The 19,094-nt window shown below is 39.6% G+C and overlaps 1 protein-coding gene across 1 annotated transcript in view; it reads right to left on the minus strand.

Moving 5' to 3' along the window:
• rasgrf1 (Ras protein specific guanine nucleotide releasing factor 1) overlaps positions 1-19,094 on the minus strand; it is a 68,764-nt gene that overhangs the window by 17,533 nt on the left and 32,137 nt on the right. Inside the window, exons 4-14 of the mRNA XM_036561761.1 lie at positions 18,731-18,823; positions 16,543-16,796; positions 16,167-16,246; positions 13,577-13,770; positions 11,811-11,920; positions 9,636-9,754; positions 8,915-9,075; positions 7,880-7,943; positions 6,096-6,238; positions 5,837-5,919; positions 3,848-4,096 (exon numbers count right to left, since the gene is read on the minus strand). Of these exons, the coding sequence (XP_036417654.1) occupies positions 3,848-4,096; positions 5,837-5,919; positions 6,096-6,238; positions 7,880-7,943; positions 8,915-9,075; positions 9,636-9,754; positions 11,811-11,920; positions 13,577-13,770; positions 16,167-16,246; positions 16,543-16,796; positions 18,731-18,823 (1,550 nt within the window). The remainder of the gene's footprint in view (positions 1-3,847; positions 4,097-5,836; positions 5,920-6,095; positions 6,239-7,879; positions 7,944-8,914; positions 9,076-9,635; positions 9,755-11,810; positions 11,921-13,576; positions 13,771-16,166; positions 16,247-16,542; positions 16,797-18,730; positions 18,824-19,094) is intronic.

Genomic DNA, 19,094 nt, shown 5'->3' on the forward strand with positions numbered 1-19,094 from the left:
AGAGCTCTGTGGAGCTAAATAACTCCCTGGTTCATACTTGGCAGAGTGAGTAACACTGCAGCCTTGTTAGTTGGAGATGAGGATTGGAATTAGAAGTTAAAGTTTTAGGCTGCCATGTGACAAACTCTTAACATAATCATACTGTCTCTCCCAGTGGCAGTTTCTGTAACATGCTGTAAATTAAATTTAGTTTACGTCCCTGTTGCCCTTTTTTACTTCGCGCCCCTGCCCCACACACCATTGTTTAAGAATTCCAGCTGATGCATGACTCTCACAATGTCTCACATGTAGAACGGTAAAAATTAAAAGTTGGCTCTGAAAAAATTGACACTGTACAAATTATTAATCCATGTTACTATAGTTAAGTGTCCACATTTAGCCTAGCAGTCTACTTTTTTGTCAGCATTCCTAATAAACTGGCAACTTGATGCCACAAGTATAGTGCCTTACTGTTGTATATATCAGTCGCGGTGCCTTAATATGCCACAGACATGACTGAGAAGCCTGCAGCAGTGCAACTAGGCTAACCATGATAGCTGAAGTTAGAAAAGATATTTCCCTGTTCGCAATGTTAGCTCGACAAACCAACATGTCTCCATGTTACCACATTCACTACTCAACTAATGGTAAACTGCTCTAGCATTAGCTTAATTACTGATTTCATTCAGTGACTAAAATATTTCTTTTTGCTTTTGAACAACCAAGGCAGTAGTTTTTAAATGAAAAGTCATGTTTATAATGGACTCTGCCTGCTATTTTCCTTTATGCTGCTGAATTTGTCTAGTACAAGTAAGAGTACAGAGTTAATTTAGCTCTGATCCAGACACGAAACACATATTAATGCAAGGTGTAAACAGGCTACACAAGAGTAACACTGTAAACAAGAGTAATGCAAGAGTAAACTACCAAAAATAACTACCTAGAGAATCAGAATTAGAATTAAATTATAGAACTAGGACCAGAGTTAGGGCTAGGCCTGCCACGATCATTAAATTTTAGCTGACGACTAATTGTCATACAAATAACTGTGACAATTTAATCATCTTGCTCACTGTATGCAACTATTCAAGCCCAAGCCTACAGTGGCCAAACAGGCTGATTAGCAATCTTGCTTCCTAGCTATCTTTACTTAGTAGCTACAACAAAATTGTACAGACATTAAATGATATACTGCACTGTTGTACACTCACACACACTCACACAAACATCTACTATTACATAGAGTCATGTGAAGAGTCAAGCAATTCAACCTATCAGTTAATTGTCAGTTAATGAGTAGGTGTGTTAGTATAAAAAAAACACAAAATAGGTCCTCCAGGGCTAGAAAGTGGATGGTAGCCTCTGTAGATATATTACTTTTCATGGTCAAAACATGTTTTCACTAATCCCTGCCTTGCATAATCCAAAAGATGGAGAGAAAAGCTCTATTCACAAGCATATCACCTCACACACTCACTTCCACACAAAGCAGAACGCCAACCTCTCAACAAATCCATAAAATCACAGAATGCGCATGAAGGAGGCTGAGCATTTGAACAGGCTGAGTAGATACATCAGGCAACAGATGGTATGGATCTATATTGGACAAAGGTACAGATCTCTAAGCACACTGCGGAGATTTAACAGATGTGTCAGGCTGGCACATTGTTTGCTTAAACTTCTGATGTATGTTGGACGAGTATATCTAAGCTTGTAGTGACAGTGACACACATCCAGATCAGGGAAAATACAATTCTTTAACCCCTTAAATGGCCAGGGCAAAGTTTTATTACACAATTCTATAACCAAAGAATAGCTCAAGCAGTTTGCAAAGAAGTCCCTGTAGTTACTGAATAATAAGCCTTAGTATGTAATAAGCCTGGGATTTTAAGGGGTTAGCTGAACTGTGGGTTAATATCTCATCATGGGAACTGTTGACTCAGGATCAGTTTTACATTTTGCCATGCTAACCTTTAAAGTTATTTGAAGTTATACCATAAAACTGAACAAGAAACAGCACTTTAACACTGCAAAACATACCTTAGCAAGTGATGTCATCCCAAGTTGAGCTGATATATCTAATATTTCTCTTTTTGGGATTGTTGCAAGAATATTAAGATTTTCTGACTTATTTCTAGACATTTTTTACTTTTATTATCTCACTATATTGGCAGATAATTGTACTTGTTTCATGCATATTTCTTAAAATAAGCCAATATAGTCAATATATACATTGAATTCTGAAACACACGCTGCCTATAGCCTTCTAAAGGCAGGCAGTCGTCTGCTGATCTCAGCCATTAAAGCCACAGTTTTAAAGTAATTTTGTTAATCTTAGCTTTATTGCATGTAAACATTCACCCTCAGAGGCATTTCCTTTCTGATGTCTCATGAGCTTGAAGGAACTTCCTTATCCTTTCATTATCCAGTATATGAAGGTGCTTAATTTGATTGTTTGCAAACACTGAGAGAGTAAACAAAGTAATTAAAGGACTCAAAACATGTTTCGTCAGGTAATTGACTCTTGGCCTTAAGCCATGTATATCAACTTGGAGCATTTCTCAGACCTCTTCACTTCATTGCAGCTGTAGTGGCAGGGTGGGAGGCTCAAAAGGCACAGGAGGTACATTTAAAAAAATCCTTCATCCAAAAATGCTAATGCAAAAGCTGTGGGAACTATTTAGAACTATGCAACTGAAAGCAAGCTAACAGATAATTCTGTAGTCAGCGTCTTATGCATATTAGGAACTCCAGGTGTCAGCAGATCTTCTCTTTGAGGAAAAATGAATGCGAATGAGAAAAATTCGAAAGAACTTGAAAACCATCATCATTTGCGCCCTGTGGTGAACAAAAACATCCAATACATTTTGTCCTTTGTACACTTTTCCCCCCTGAATGTCACTACAACAATTAAAAGGTTGTTTAGCAGTCCAAATATGAATAATATGAATAATGTGACATATATACTACTATTACAGCTAGGCCTTCAGTTCTGACCATAGATGTCAAAACTCAGTCAAAAACAAGGAAAAAATCACCTCTATCTGTGAGCCTGAGGGTTCCCCACTACATGCTACAAGCAAGCTAACACTCCTGCACAGTGAAATGATGTCACAGGAAAGTAAGTCTATTACCCTTCAACTCTATTATGTACCAACATCAACATACATCATACATACATCAACCCTACTACTGCCAAAGAAACTTCACATTTGACAAAGCTGGATGGTTTGCGTAGGGTATTTTGGTGAGTTTGCCAGTTTCAAAATCATGAAACTCCAGGAAGGATTGAGTACTTACTAACTACTTAAGCATGCAGTGAAAAAAAAAACAGACTTTAGGGTGTTAGACTGTTTAGGGATTATGACATTGAAAAGCTAAATGATGCCAGTTCAGTGCACAGTAGTGTTAGCTTACATGTAGCAATAGTCGTATTTTGGCTTCTTAGTGTATCTCATAGGATCCAGCGATTTTCTAAAGAAAAATGTCCATGCAGCAAAACATATCAGCTTTGGAACAGCTTTTTTTTCATTGAGAAACCCAGACTTTCTAATATGCACATGATGTCTATTACAGAATGACAGAATAACGTCTTCAAAAGTCTGTTTAGTGTTTCTCTGAATACACTAAAAAAAGTAATGCTTGGAGTTCATCGCTTCTACATGAATAAAATATCTTACATCAACACAATTTGGTCTTTCAGTTTACCTACTCTTGGCAATAATTGTGTTGATGTTATATGAATGCGTACATCATTATGATATTTATTCATGTATAAATGATTTGTACATCTGAATCAAGTAAGTTCAACACACTACTTTTTTCAGTTAGCAAATTCCTTTGCAAGCAAAGTAGATGTGAGACCTACCGGGCTGGGATGGCACTGATGGGCCTCTTGTAAATAGCAATGAGCTTGTCGAGTACAACGTCAGCGGTGGTGAAGACTCGGTAGGAGTGCAGGAACGTGTTGAGGAAATCAATGGAGAGAAAGCGCAGGTCAGTCAGCCGCTCCAGCAGCCGCTCCACACTGGCATAACGGATCTGCAGCACCTTGCACGAGTTCATCATCTTACTGAATCGGATGTCCACGTCATCGCAGTAGAGGCTGGCATCAGACCTGAAGACAGAACATACATGAGCCATCAGTAGTGATACAAACATACATAAGCCAAACAGTAGTGATACAAAGTGATGGTTTGCATCACTACTATTTTAATCATTAAATGCATACCTCAGGTTGCTAATGACATGTGACCTCATTTTCATCCTCTATTTCATACATTTTTTCCAGAGAAGCTACAAATAAAATCTCAAAATGCAGCAAAATGTTTTGATTACCATACAGCAGTTTGTAAATCAATTTGTGTAGATACAGTTTGTAGACACCCCTTCCAATTAGTGAACACAGCTACTTTAGGATGCAGCCATTAGTGTCTCAGGTGTTCAACTGTGTATGTGCAGCCAGTGTTGCCTAATTGGGCATTTTTTGGTTGGCCTGGGTGTTGAAGAAGTGGAAAAAATTTGGACTGGTTTGTCATGAAAATACATGAAGCCTAAGGTCACAATGTCCACCGCTAGGCGTCAGTTAGAGAGGAATGAAGCTACACAGCAATGTTCTCTGTAGTTGTATAGCACCATCCAATACTTTTGGAATGAGCTGGGGTGGCGTTTGTGATCCAGAATTTAGGGACACGGCAGTACCTAGGGACACAGGAAGCAGGGTTACTAAGGGGGCTGCAGCACCCCCCTAATTTGAGAACTGCAACTGCTAAAGCCAATAATAACTGTATAGATATTTGTTTTTTTTTATAATTTGAGTGTAGCGAAGATTCAGGAGTGGGTATTTTTCGATTTTTATTTATTTATTTTCAAAATGTACAATAGAGGTGCACGAGTTTTCATTTCTGTGTTTTCATTACAGCGAGCTGAGTCGCTTCCCCACGTGCAGGCTGTGGTGCAAAGAGAGAAAGTGTGTGTAGAAATAGAGGTCTGTTCTAAACCCCAACACAGCCTGAACTTTTAAAAAGTCATCTAATGTAATAATAACATTATATCAACTGTTTTATCTCCCGCTCATTGTGCATTCTCACTGCATGACTATGGGTGTGAAACAAATGGTTACCCCAGCACATAACAATCTGACTGGTCACCACTTAGTTAATTTGCATAAAGTTTGTCCAGAATAAGGGAGCCGAGAGAGGCTGTGCATCAGCAGTTTGATGTGTCAGTTATATGAATATATTGTAGTCTCTTGTCTCATTATACAGCAGCATGACACATTCTGTTTGAAGTGAATTATCAAAAAAATAGAAATCAAATGGAAAACGGCAAATAATTTAGCATTATGTCATTGTTCATGTCACGTATTTGCTGCTTAAAGTTTCAGCACCCCCAACTTTAAACACCTTCCCGCATCCCTAGAAGTACCTGATCTCACTAATGCTCTTGTGCCCGAATGATATGAAATCTTTACAGCTCAGCATCTAGTGGAGGCTGTTACTGCAGAAAAGGGGGAAACTCCTATGAATACCCTTGATTTTGGGAGACACATTGGATGTGCAGGTGTCTAGAAACATTTGGACATATGGTGTATCTGAACGTTGGCTGGCTGGTGAACTATCATAATACAATAGCACCAATGATCAGTAATTCTTGATCGATACAAGACTGATCTTAAGGGAATTAAAACTTCTTTTGATTTAATGTGTGCACTTCTAGTGCTGCCATCATGACCGGAATCACATTCATACATAACAGAGCAGTTTTATTATAGGCAGTCAAACACATGGACATGTGTACTAGAAGACTATATCTGGCACACTGACTTTCCTTATGAGCGCGTCATTGGGACTCTTACTTGATCATCTGTGGTACAGTGACTTTTGAGTTCTCCTCAAAGGCATTCATCATCAGCCCATTGCAGCGAATGTTGTCTATGCACTGCGAGAGAGAGAGAGAGAGAGAGAGAGAGGAGAGAGAGAGAGAGAGAGAGAGAGAGAGAGAGAGAGTGAACACAGATTTCGAACCACAGGAGGCGAATGGAGAAGGGGGGAAGGGTGCGCTGCCCCCCGAGGCTGTGCGGATGACTGAGCAGGAGGTGATGCGAGTGGACGTGCCTGGCTGATGTCACTGGTCCAGGCTGACTTCTCTTGGCGTGAGGAGGCCACTAGGATGACGGTGAAGGACTGGCTGTCTTTGGGCTCTACCACTATCTTAAAATCCAGGTGCTCCATGTCCTGGCCGCTCTTGTCTGTCTTTGCTGCAAAGACAAGTAAGACACAAAATCTTAGACCTGAACTCTTCTGGCCACCCTAGTTATGGAAAGTGACACAGTCTGTCATCATCACCCAATCATCATTAATAAAGCATCAATAAGGCATGCTTAAAATCAGCCATCAGGGTAGTTACCAATAAGTTATGAGAGTCTCATGTGCTGCATTTAACAATTAGCGTATTTTGGTGTGACAGGCTAATTTACTTAGCAAACAGGCAAGTGAATGTGCGCTGGGCCCCTTCAGCAGTGCTACCCTGTGAGCTACATTATGGACTAAGCTATTCGATGATATGATGTGTTAACTATCAAAAATTAGTCAGCTATACTCATTTATCATGTTAATTTCTTTTTACAGTTGAATATATGCAAGTGTTGTATGAAACCTTATACAGCATTGTTTGGCTAGTTTTCTAAACATTACACACATGTGTAACCTGTAGTGGATGCAACGTATGTGAATAACTTCTACGGCCTGCTATATGAAATATTATTCAAGTTAACATTGTGCAATGAAAGTGATGCATTTAATTTATGTGATTCAGATACACCGTTTTCTCATGAAGGACTAAAATATGTTACATCAACACAGTTTTGTCTTACTTTTTTCCACCCCATTCTAAAAGCTCTAGCTACGCCCCTGGCCTGCATAACAGTTTATTTATTTATGCAAAATCTGGCAAAAAAAACTAAATGGACCAATATCCTGCATTTTTCCTTGAGGTCCACTTATAACATTTGTGTAGTTTTGTGTACAAAAAATGCTTACAATTCATTTTTACATGGCCACTTTCCAACTTCTCTTTATCTCTAATAATTAAACATGCTGTTCTTGGTGCTGTATAGGGTGGGGCTAAACTGCTAAAGGCTGAATAGCTGAGTATATGTAAATGAGTTGATTCTGGTGACATCACAGAAACAATGAACAAGCTGACCAAGTTGTATTTGAAGCTAGGTTTCATGGACTGTATGGACTGGGGAGTTAATAGTACATTTTAAAAGGTTAACAATGTTTACATATTACCTCAAACTCCTAAAAAAGTAGGAGAAACTTGGGTTTGCATAATATGGGCCCTTTAAATCATTAGGGTTGTAAATAGTCATATGGTTTGATGTAAAGTATAGACACACTTCTATAATCCAAGAATAGCTCAGCCAGTTCCCACTGAAGTCCTGTAGTTACTGAACAATAAGCCTTAGCATGTAATAAACCTGTGAGTTTAAGGGGTTAACCCCTTAAAATCCCAGGCTTATTACCTCTTACCTCTTACTTATTTTTCAGTAATTGCATGGAAAAGCAACGCAAACTGGCTGTTATTCTTAAGGTACAGGAGTGAGGAATGGATGCCTAGCCTGCCGGATTCTTACAAAGACGTTTACCTACACTTTGGTACACACATTTTTTCAAGAAGCCCCCAAGTCCTCCTAAATTGATATTATTGAAGTGCTATTCAGGCAGTAACTTCATTAGGAACGACATAAGAGTAACATAATTTCCGGCATCAATTTGTGGAAACATATTAATAGCTATCCGGTCCATTATGAGGTAATCATGCATTGGTATTTCACAGGAGTAGCTGTTCTGTTGCCTGCAGGGATAGATAGAAATCAAAACAATCTGATACTTACACTCATCATCCGTGCTCTCCGGGTCCTCGATCAGTGTGCAGTCGATAAGCGACACCACTCCGTTCTGTCGGCCAGAGATACAGAACGGTGAGACGCACTCATCAGATCCTCTGCTATCAAATAATCAATACAGGCTACACTAAAACAGTCATTACCGAATTGCCTGAATTTCCCCAAAGACTAGCGGACAATACAAGGTTATTGAGTGTGGGAAAATTACAGCCAGCTCGAAGGTTGTTATCACCGCTTTCCCCATGCACAACAAACCATTTCAATGACTTAACAAGGATTTGGGTCATTTTCTGAGAAATTAAAGGCAGACACAAACACCAGAGCTACTGAGGACGTTATTTCCAATATTACGGCCTGTCAAATCCAGCATTTTATCATAATCCCTGTTATAGTTTGTTTTTATCTTATTTGACTTTCAAGCAGTTGTTTTGGATAACTATGCAAAATGTCTGCATAATTCAGTCACTACAACGTAGATAAAGTCACTCAGAGGTGTTTGATGTAAAATAGTTCATTGTTGAGAAATTTTACAGACTCATATTTTCTTCACAGTGCTGGGAATTGGGGTTGTGAAGTCTACAATGCAAATACAGGCAGTTTTTTACTGGTAAACTTCTCTGGAATGAAGCATTGTACATCAAACTACTTTAAATGACTTTCTTTAAATGTTTTAAAATTGGTGGAATTCATCTTTAAATTTCAGGTTTAGAATGAGACCTGAAGCGCACTGGTCTCCTGTCGCACTGGTTTTGCTGTTGTTATCAAGCTAGCAAAGTGAAATAACAAAGTTGCAACAGTCATGTGTAACAGATGGACTAGACAAGAAGACTTCGAAATTAAATGTAAATACAAAGTATTATAAAGTATTTTACTGTTGTGGCTTATAAACAGCTTTGTCAATCATTTTCTTCTGCTGAAATTTACACTTATGTTGACTTGTCTCTTGTCCCTCCCACAAGATATTTAACAAACTTCACTTGAGCTAATAGAGAAAAGGAACAGTACCGAAACAGAAGGTCTCACCTTGGTTAGGTGCAGCTTCCCCCCAGAGCCTCTGGTGCAGATGATCAAGTGCTTGGAGAAAAGGAAACACTGTCTTTCTCCCTCCTTCTTCAGAGATAAGGAGCCCAGGCGGCCACGGGTGATCTTCCCTTTCTCACTCATGGGCACCTGGATGAGGGATCCTGGGAGAAGGAGCAGTCGAGGATAGAGGGATGGAAGACACATGGAAAAGAGTCAGATCTGAACTCAGAGGAAAAGTAGCTTGACAGATAGCGGGCTATTCCTTTCACAGTTTTTAAACTCCATGGGGAATCCACAGGACCCAACTATTTCCTTATCAGATGTTTTCACAACTCTGGCACGCCCTATGGAGGATCTGTGACATTTCCCAGCCCTGACTCGTGGGCAGATTGACTTGTAAGAGTGCGATTAGGTTTGGAAATGAAAGCCTCGCTCTGCGCTTCAAGCACATGCTGTTCTTTGGAGACTGGCGGGATTAGGACGGCCAATCCTTCGGGTTAATGCCCTCCTTTGTGGAATCAGAAAGGAGAGGGAGAGCCCAGAGAGACAAGGGAGGGGTGCGTGACAATGCGGGGTGACAAGAACGACAGTTTACAGAATAGAGGAGAAGAACAGAGAATCCAACTGTGGGACTCTGCCCTTATCTGCAATCTGAGGCTCTTTTGTGGAGCTCTAGGCTGCTGTGTGAGTGTGTGTATATTTGTGTGTGGGGTGGATCTACCTTGTCTGACAAAAGTCTGGCTGGTGTCCAGGAGAATCTCACAGCCCTCTACGATCATGCGCTCGATGGCCAGGTTCTTCCTGATGTTCTCGGTCTCGCTCACCTCATCGTGCATGATTCTGAAAGCAAAACATTACACAACACAACATTTCACATACTTACATCAAGAAAGTAATGATGAAAATATCTCCTAGTAAGTCTGATCTCTTTACATGATACAATTTTTCTGCATTCAGACATCATAGGTACCATGTAGAAAACTTCCTATCCTTACTTACTATCCGTCTTAATGTTACCCTGACCTTTTTTTTACTTTGTTAGTTCATGTGCATAGTTCTATGAAGTGTTCTTGATTTTGTATTATTTAAAAGGCAAAGTTATTTTTTCCCATAATCATCCATCCTGCCTGCCTTTCTCAAAAATGTGTTCTGATTTTTGATTACGTCATCATGCACAATAGCATAGAGACTGTCTCCAAGACCACTTTTCACTTGACATTCACAGAAGGTACGGACAGAAAATTCTGATTACGCTTAGAAGTGGCACTTTTCGCTGGCATTAAAAAAGCAAGTTGTAATTAGACATTACTTATTTCTCCAACACAGTTCATTGAAACAGGCCAAAAAATCTGTTGAAATTCCCATTGGTACCACTGAAAGTCTTGTATGAAAGCATGAAAACATGCTTACATTTACCATGTTTTTGTCACTGGGTAACATTACAACACATGGAAAAATGTAAAAAGTGTTGATTTGCAGCTGTGGAAGCAGAATGTAAATGTAATTCATTGTGCAACATACTATGTAATTAGAAGTGCTGTCAAAGTTAACATGTTAATAATGCTAAATTATTAGCTATGTTTTTAGTGCCATTATCACATTTTCCAGTACCACTTTAGAATAACACCCAGTTTACACCTGACACTTGTGGATCGTATCCTGATAAGATTTTAGCCACATGCATTTACACTTTGTGGTCAAATGTTTCTCTGGTTAGTCGGACTAAAAGCTGATCGCTGTGTGGGACGGAATATGCAAATCCACTTGTTACGTGGCAGCCAATTACCAATTATTTATCCACTTAGTCTCTTCGTCTGCAGTTTGTTTTGTACAGCAGTGTCTGTCCACATTGCTTTTAAGCATTCTGTTTCATCTAGTGTGATTATCTTCCTCATAGACACGGATGATGTGCTCAGTGACATACTGCATCAGGAGGAGGTTGTAGTGGGAGGGGTTTTGGTTGTCGAATGTGTCTTGGAGAGATGGATAATTTAAACTGCTATAACATGTGGCTTCAATGCATCTCAGGCCACCTCCTGGAGTGGTTTAAGCGATTGGATTTGTATCCGTTTTAAATACCTCTTGGGTGCAGTTTATGTGGCTTGGCCTTATGTAGATAAAATCCTGATAGGTGTAAACATGGTCTTTGACTACCTTATGACCTAATTAACAACCATTAATGAACTAATTTTAAACCATTCATAAACCCTTAATAAGGGCAGTCTTATTCTGAAGTAGTACCTATTTTCTGAGTTTGACCCTTCTGTGTATTTGTAGCATGCTGAAGCACAGCTGCTGTGCTGTTGCCACAACTCCGCTCAGTTTATTCCAGCTTCTACCATGGTGAATTAGTTTATCACTGAAGTACATTAACTTTGAAATATCATTTCCAAGCTGACCACATCACTGATGTCAGAGGCAATATCAGTAATTCAGCAGACTATGCTGGACAGTGCTCGTAAGATAACTATGGATAATTCAATGAGTAGCAAAATAACAGAAACAGCAAAGTGGAAAACTACAGCTCCTCTCATGACTCTCCTTTGTAACAAGAAGCCACAAGCTGTACAAACAAGAATGAGAAGGCTACAATCACAGAGGAACATGCAACCACTGTTGCTCTCTCCTGGCGAACTGGAAAACACATTCACCCCATTTTCATGTTCACCTTATGTACCTTACCTTATGTTCACTTGTGGAAAATATTATTATTTAAGTACTGAAAGTAATAAATACACTGCAATGACAATTATTTTATCCACTCATATAACTTATATAACAAAATGCACTGTTTATAAAATACTTCTTTAAGGTCAAATTTAAGCAAAAAATGAGATGGTAATGAGATATGGTGAGGCAGTGGTGAAGCAGGTGAGGAGGTGCAGGTGGGCTGTACCTGGAGAGCTCTTCTAACTTGGATTTGGCGTATTCCAGGCTGTTCCTCTCCACATGCTCGTGAGGTGTGTGCGCCAGCAGCTCATGGAGAGTTAAAATGTAACGTGGGATCTGTGGAAAAAGAAGCGCCATAAAGTGAGGTGGTGTTGGATGTGTGTGTTTTTAGAGAAAAACCAACAAAATGGTTCTATTTTTTGAGAGGTACATGCTACGCATTCTAAGACAAACCATTGTAAAGAAATCTTTACAATAAACCATTTCACATCAAACCACCCTGCATGACTTTTTTTACATTCAGGGTTACCACCTTGAATGACTGAACTATGCAGAAATTAGTAATTATGCAGTACTGTGCAAAAATCTATAGTCCAAATATTTACATTTTTACAAACTACTACACACGTATATTACCATTACTAATAGAGAGAATAACTCACTCTACAATGCTGGTTTGAACTGTGGTTCATGTCGTTACTGAATAAGCTTGGGATTACAATGGATTAAACTTAGTGAGTTTTTGCCAGTAAAAAAAAAACATTTGTAATAATGTAATATATTACATTAGAATTTGGGATGTTTTTGTAATTCAGAATTCAGTGGGATACAATACAGTACCTGAAAAAAATGTTCCTTGTATTAATATGTTAATGTTTCAATTTTCAATTTATTAGAGCATTCAACATTATAAAAGTACAATATTTGAAACAAAGATGTTCTAGCCATAAGCTTAGCATAAGCATCAAGCTATGACACTACTCACTAGTTTACATGCTAGTCAACACTATTCGATACAATAAGATATTTTTATATCCCTAATTAGAATAAATACAAATTAGCATAAACGCAGTAATACACAACATACTTTTGTTTGTTTTTAAAAACGTTATTAATATGTTGGTTACAGGAATACAATTAGAAGAACACAAGTCTTGTTCCTGACTTCTTGCTTCACTCCAGCCATTGCATGGATTTGTTCAATTTCATTAGCAGCACCTGATTTATTTAATAAAGAACTGATTAGATAAACTAGGTATTGGATAATAGCTTTAAATTTGTAATTATTCTAATGTTAGTGGTTTTGAACAAATAAATGCTTGCTGTCCAGATAAACAGCTTTCCATATCATTTTCTCAGAAGACTTTCGTATAGTGTTTTTATACAACATCACAGATATGTCCCATTTAGTTGGAAAAATCAGCTGCGTACGCCGTGCTGAATGCTCAGCGAGGAGGATCAGAAGGGAGCGATACACACAACCACACTCATCAGCACAAATTTATTACTTATGCAGCAGAGCCCAAAGTAGGCCCTGGTGGAGCAGCTCACCAGCAACTGCACGTCTCACCAGGAAAAAAAGAAAACGCGAACAGAGTCAACCACTTGAAGGTGGCTGCGAAAAGCCTGCAACAAACAGCGTCTGGATACAGACATGTGTAGCTAACAGCCACCCGTTGGCTTTGATCACAGAGGGGATATGCTAATAATAGCTCACTGAGGCAGGCGAATGTACTTAAATAGTCTGATTTTTTTATTTTGCCATTTTATGCTTTTTCTTCATTTCCCTAATGTGCTTTTAGCTGTTCTGGAGAAGTTGAAAATGAGACCATTGGCTTAATGCTTTTTATCTACGCAAATCAATATTATACTAGCAATAATACTAATAGTAATACACTGCCACTAATACCTGTGGTAATAATAATAACAGATCTGTAGCAGTGAGAGAGCAAGGGAGAGTGAGAGACTGAGTGAGAAGAAGTGAACGGTCACCTGGAACATCGGATAAGTAAGGAAGGTCTCAAGGGTGCGCTCCTCACAGTCGGGCTTGGCCTCATACTGCTTGAGCAGCTTGTCGAAGTCTCGGTTCTGCTTGCAGTGCGCCAGGATCTGCAGGCTGTACTGGTGATTGCGAACAAACTCCTGATAGATGTTCAGCATGGGCAGCAGAATGTCAAAGAGGTCAGCTGGTGGCAGAAGATAAAAAGGAATGATAAGCCTGGTGCCCTGTTTTCAGCAAGTATCAGTCACAACAACCAATACAAACATGGTTATGCTTGTCTTTTAAATGCGTATACAGACAAATATTAGCAAACAGTATGTATTCAAAAGCTTAAACAAAAATAAGTTTTAAAAACAAATTAATACTGAAAAAAGTATTCAGACACTATATTAATATATATATATATATATACCTTTTAGCCAAAACATTATGCCTAATGTGCTGTAGGTCCTCTGAATAATGCCAAAATGGCTCCAAGCCACCAAGGCCTGGACTCTACAAGACCTCTGAAGTTACCCTGTGGTATCTGGGACCAAGACATTAGCAGAAGATCCTGTGAGCTGCGAGGTGGAGCCGCTGCAGATTGGACTTCTTGTTCCAGTGCATTCCACAGATGCTTGATTCGACTGAGATCTGGGGAATGTTGAGGCCAGGGCAACACCTTGAGCTCTACATCACGTTCCTCAAACTATTCCTGAAAAATGGGTGCAGTGTGGTAGGGCACATTATCCTGCTGGAAGAGGCCACTGCAATCTGGGGAATACCACTGCCATGAAGAGGTGTACTTGATCCACAGTGATGTTTAGGTAGGTGGCACATGTCACATTACCATTGCCCAGAGCATCAATTTCCTTGATCAGCTTGTCTTCTTCCCACAGTACATCCTGGTGCCATCACTCCCCCACAGCACACACGTACCTGGCAGTCCATGTGATGTAAAAGAAAATGGGACTCATTGAACAAGGTGACCTTCTTCCATTGCTCCAAGTTCCAGTTCTGACACTTGCATGCCCATTGTATATTTTTTTTGTACAGAGGACAGGGTCAATGTGGGCACTCTGGTCTGTGCCACGAAGCCCTCTACGCAGCGAAGTGTGTTATGACACATTTCTCCTGTAACCATCATAAAAAACTTCTGTGACTTGTGCCACAGTGGCCCTTCTGTTGGTTAAGACCAGATGGCATAGCCTTCATTGCCCCTTGCAACGATGGGCCTTGAACACCCAACATCATGTCACTGACTTGTGGGTTGTTTGTCCTCGGACCACTGTCGCTTGGTACTCGCTAGTGTTGACCGGAAGCACAAGTTTTGCCGCTTTAGAGATTCTTCAATCCAGTTGTCTGGCCATTACAATTTGCCCCTTGTCAAAGTCAGGTCTTCACATCTGCCCATTTGTCCCGCATCCAACACAATGAGTATGAGGACGATATGTTTGCTTACTGTCTAATATATTCCAGACCATGACATGTGCATTACTCACTTCGTCTGTGAGTGACCATAATGTTTTGGCACATCGGTGTATATGTTAAGATTAAAATAAATAATAAATAAATCAAGTTCTACATATTAATGCTGCAAAAAAAATTTAAATAAATAAAAGTGTTCTTGTGCAAAATGCACCCAGACGTTGCCATTGGCTGGTGATTTCAAGCGACAAGTAGCAATCATGGTGAAGGCTTCATGGTGAAGAAGCTTCTTTAAGTTTTCACGGGCGACATTATTAAACAACAATAAAACAGAAAAAGCTAAAGAGCCGTAGCAAAGAGCTTAAATGTCCCTGTCAGTACTGCTTGTTTAATAATATCCAATTGGAAAATTCATAGACAGGTGCACCATGCAAGGCTGGTATAGGTAGAAAATAGGTAGAAGGTTCTTGCATGGTCTAGCCAATCTCCTAACTTGAGTTCCACTGAAGATTTAAGCAGGACTTTGACCTTGGGGAACAGAAGATTTGTTTATCAAGAGGAATGAGCCAAAATTAAACTACAATGCTACAAAACTGCTATTTTTATTCTTTATTGGTATTATAGATGATACTAGTAATAGTTCTGGTTAGTTAACCACAAATCAAACGTTTTTTCAGGTTGTTGAATTATCACGCTCAAATTTACACACACTCCTACCAGATGTGAGTTTGATCGTTCAGATATACTAAAAATGAAACTGATGGGTAACAATGCTCGATTTTGTGTGCTCTGACTTTATGATCACTTTGGGAAATAAGAGTGATTATGTGTGTAAATCTAAAGTGGAAATATGCACTAAAAGTATATTAACTAAAAAAAGACAAAAGTGTCTGAATACTTGTTTCCACTCACTGCAACTTATTCATGGTATGTAACTTATGTAAACATATATATATTATATATATATATATATATATATATATATATATATATATATATATATATATATACATATGGTAACTATAACTGCACTTTTTCAACTTCAGTTTTGCATTTAAATTTCTGTATGTACTGTTCAGCCTCCCAACACTGGTCCCACCTTAGCATCCCTGCCAACAACCATACCATCTAGTTTCATTTAAGCTTTAAAAAAAAACCAAAAAACATACTCACCCAAGACTAATGTTGGCCAGCTCGCTATCCGTGCTTTCAAGCCTTGGTAGAATATCTGGTGTAAAAACATGATGGTTTCACTGAAAAAAAAATATATAGAAAACTTCAGTTTCCAATTAAACTTATTTATAGTTGTCCCTTAACATGGAATTCAGAAGCATCTTATTTAGAAAAACTCAAGAAATACAAAGTAGGCTTAAAGGCTCTATACCAATTAAAGGTTTTTCCTGGAACCATATGTTTAAACCAAGAACTATTTAGGAACCTTTATTTTTAGAGTGTAGTTCATTAGGGGACTTATTATGTGCAAGTCCCTTTTAGTCTCTTCATGTTTAATTGGACATGGTCTTCACTTTCTTGTCATCAGTGGACCTACCTGTTGAGGAATATGCTGCTGACGTCATCGTGGGTAATGGGGGGCTTCTTAGAACTGGCAGCCATGCGAAGTGGCCGGAGGAAGTTGTTGACTAGGATGTGGAGCTGCTGGACATACTCAGCCTCGGCCTCCAGCATGCTGAAGACCACCTGGTTCCTCTTCCTCATGCTCTCAGCATGCGGTGAGCGTATGTAGTCCTGGATGATGGTCTTCCACTTTCGCCGGCACATCCAACCTCGCAAGAAGCTCTGCACCTAGAGAGTTTTCAGTTAGGAGAGGTTAGCGTTCATAAGTTAAGATGTTAGTAACAATGGTATGGGTTCACACAACGGCATGATGTGATCAATCGTGTGACATTCTAGTTTAGTTAAATTTTTATTCTCCTTATCACAGTCAGATCACTCTAGAGACGAAAGATGAAATTGATGAATAACAAAGTGGACATGACCCCACATATGTATATATCAGCTTCACATTTACACAGTACACAATATAGCAAAAATATGTCGACACCTGACCAACACTATATGGACAAAAGCATTGGGACACCTACACATTACACCTACAGGAGCTTTTCTGACATCCCATTCTAAATCCATGGGCATTAATATTAAGTTGGTGCCCCCGTTGCAGCTATAACAGTTTCGACACCTGCTAGGAAGGCTTTCTAAAAGATTTTGGAGAGTGTCTGTGGGAATTTTTGCCCATTCATCCAGAGGAGCATTGGTGAGGTCAGACAATGATGTTGGACGAGAGGGCCTGGCTCGCAATCTCTGTTCTAGTTCAGCCCAAAAGTGTTTGATGGGGTTGAGGTCAGGGCTCTGTGGGGGCCAGTCAAGTTCTTCCACACCAAACTCACCCAAACATGTCTTTATGGACCTTGCTTTGTGCACTGGGGCTCAGTCATGCTGGAACAGAAAAGGGCCTTCCCCAAACTGTTCCCATGAAGTTGGACGCATACAATTCTCCAAAATTTCTTAATATGCTGAAGCATTAAGATTTCCATTTACTGGAACTAAGGGGCATGGACCAACCCCTGAAAAACAACCCCATAGCATTATCCCTCCTCCACCAAACTTTACACTTGGCACAATGCAGTCAGGCAGGTACTGTTCTCTTGGCATTTGTGAAACCCAAACTCATCCATCAAACATGGCAGATAGAGAAGCGTGGTTCGTCAAACCACAGAATATGTTTCCACTGCTCCAGGGTGCAGTTACACCACTCCATCTGATACTTGGCATTGTGCATTTTGATCTCAGGCTTGTCTGTAGCTGCTCAACCATGGAAATCCATTTTGTGAAGCTCATACTACGCAGTTCTTTTGCTGATGTTGCTTCCAGAGGCAATTTGGAACTCTTTGGTAAGTGATTCAACAGAGGATAGGCACTGTGCGCTTCAGCACTCAGTGGCCCTACTCTGTGAGTTTGCGTGGTCCACCGCTTCGTGGCTAAGCTGTTGTTGCTCCTAGGTGCTTCCATTTCACAATAACAGTACTTATAGTTCACAGGGACAGATTTAGCAGGACAGAAATTTCACATTTCACAAACTGACTTCTGGCAGAGGTGGCATCCTATAACAGTGCTATGTTTAAAGTCACTGAGCCCATCAGTATCAGAACAATTCTACTGCCAGCACTTGTCTGAGGAGATTTCATGGCTGTGTGCTTAATTTGATCCAACTGATCTCAGTAATTAGGAGGGTTGTCGCAGTACTTTTGTCCATATAGTGTATGTATGCTATAATGCCAAAAGTATGTGAACTTCACTCTTAATTATTGACTTCTGGTGTTTCAGCCACACATATTGCTAATATATTCATAAATCAAGCACATCACCATGCAAACTGCATAGACAAATACTGGTGGTATAATGGTTTGTACTGGAGAGGTCAGTGACTTTACACAAAGTCAGTTTGTGAAATTTCTGCCCATCTAGATCTTAAAATGGTTATAAACATTTGTAGAACTATAAGAACTGAGAAAGTGCTCATTTTCATGCTGGTAATGGACAGGGCAGGATTGTTTTGATGATTGATGCAAGCAAAACAAATGTAAGCCAGCTTGCTATCTGTTCTTTAAAGGACTATAAAGGAGCATCCCCTACCTTAATGTTACTAAACTGGCTTCAGAGAAAACATTGGATTGAAGCATTGCTATTTCTGTGTGGTGCAGTGTATGAACTCTTACTTTCTTGATTTTCTTGATTTCTGAGTCATCCTCGCTGGGGGCAGCAGTGGGGTTGGTCTGGATCTTCTCATTGTCTTTGAGCAGCCCAGCAATCTGCCAAAGAAAATGACTGTTAAAAATGGGACAGTAGGCACAACCTCTGCAACAGCTCCACCCGTGCAGCCCTCACCATGTTGATACAGCAGTGGTTCTCAACTCCAGTCCTGGGGACCCCCTGCCTTGGACAGTTTTATGCATTCCCTGCCCTAACACATCTGGTCCAGCTTACACTTAAAGTTTTATAAATTTAAGTTGCTTTCAAGGACAAAGGTTTAGTTGACATGTTCATTCATCTTAGTTACTGAAGTAATGCTGAAAAAGTCTT

Source organism: Colossoma macropomum, unplaced genomic scaffold (genome assembly GCF_904425465.1).
Source record: "Colossoma macropomum unplaced genomic scaffold, Colossoma_macropomum, whole genome shotgun sequence".
NCBI lineage: Eukaryota > Metazoa > Chordata > Actinopteri > Characiformes > Serrasalmidae > Colossoma > Colossoma macropomum.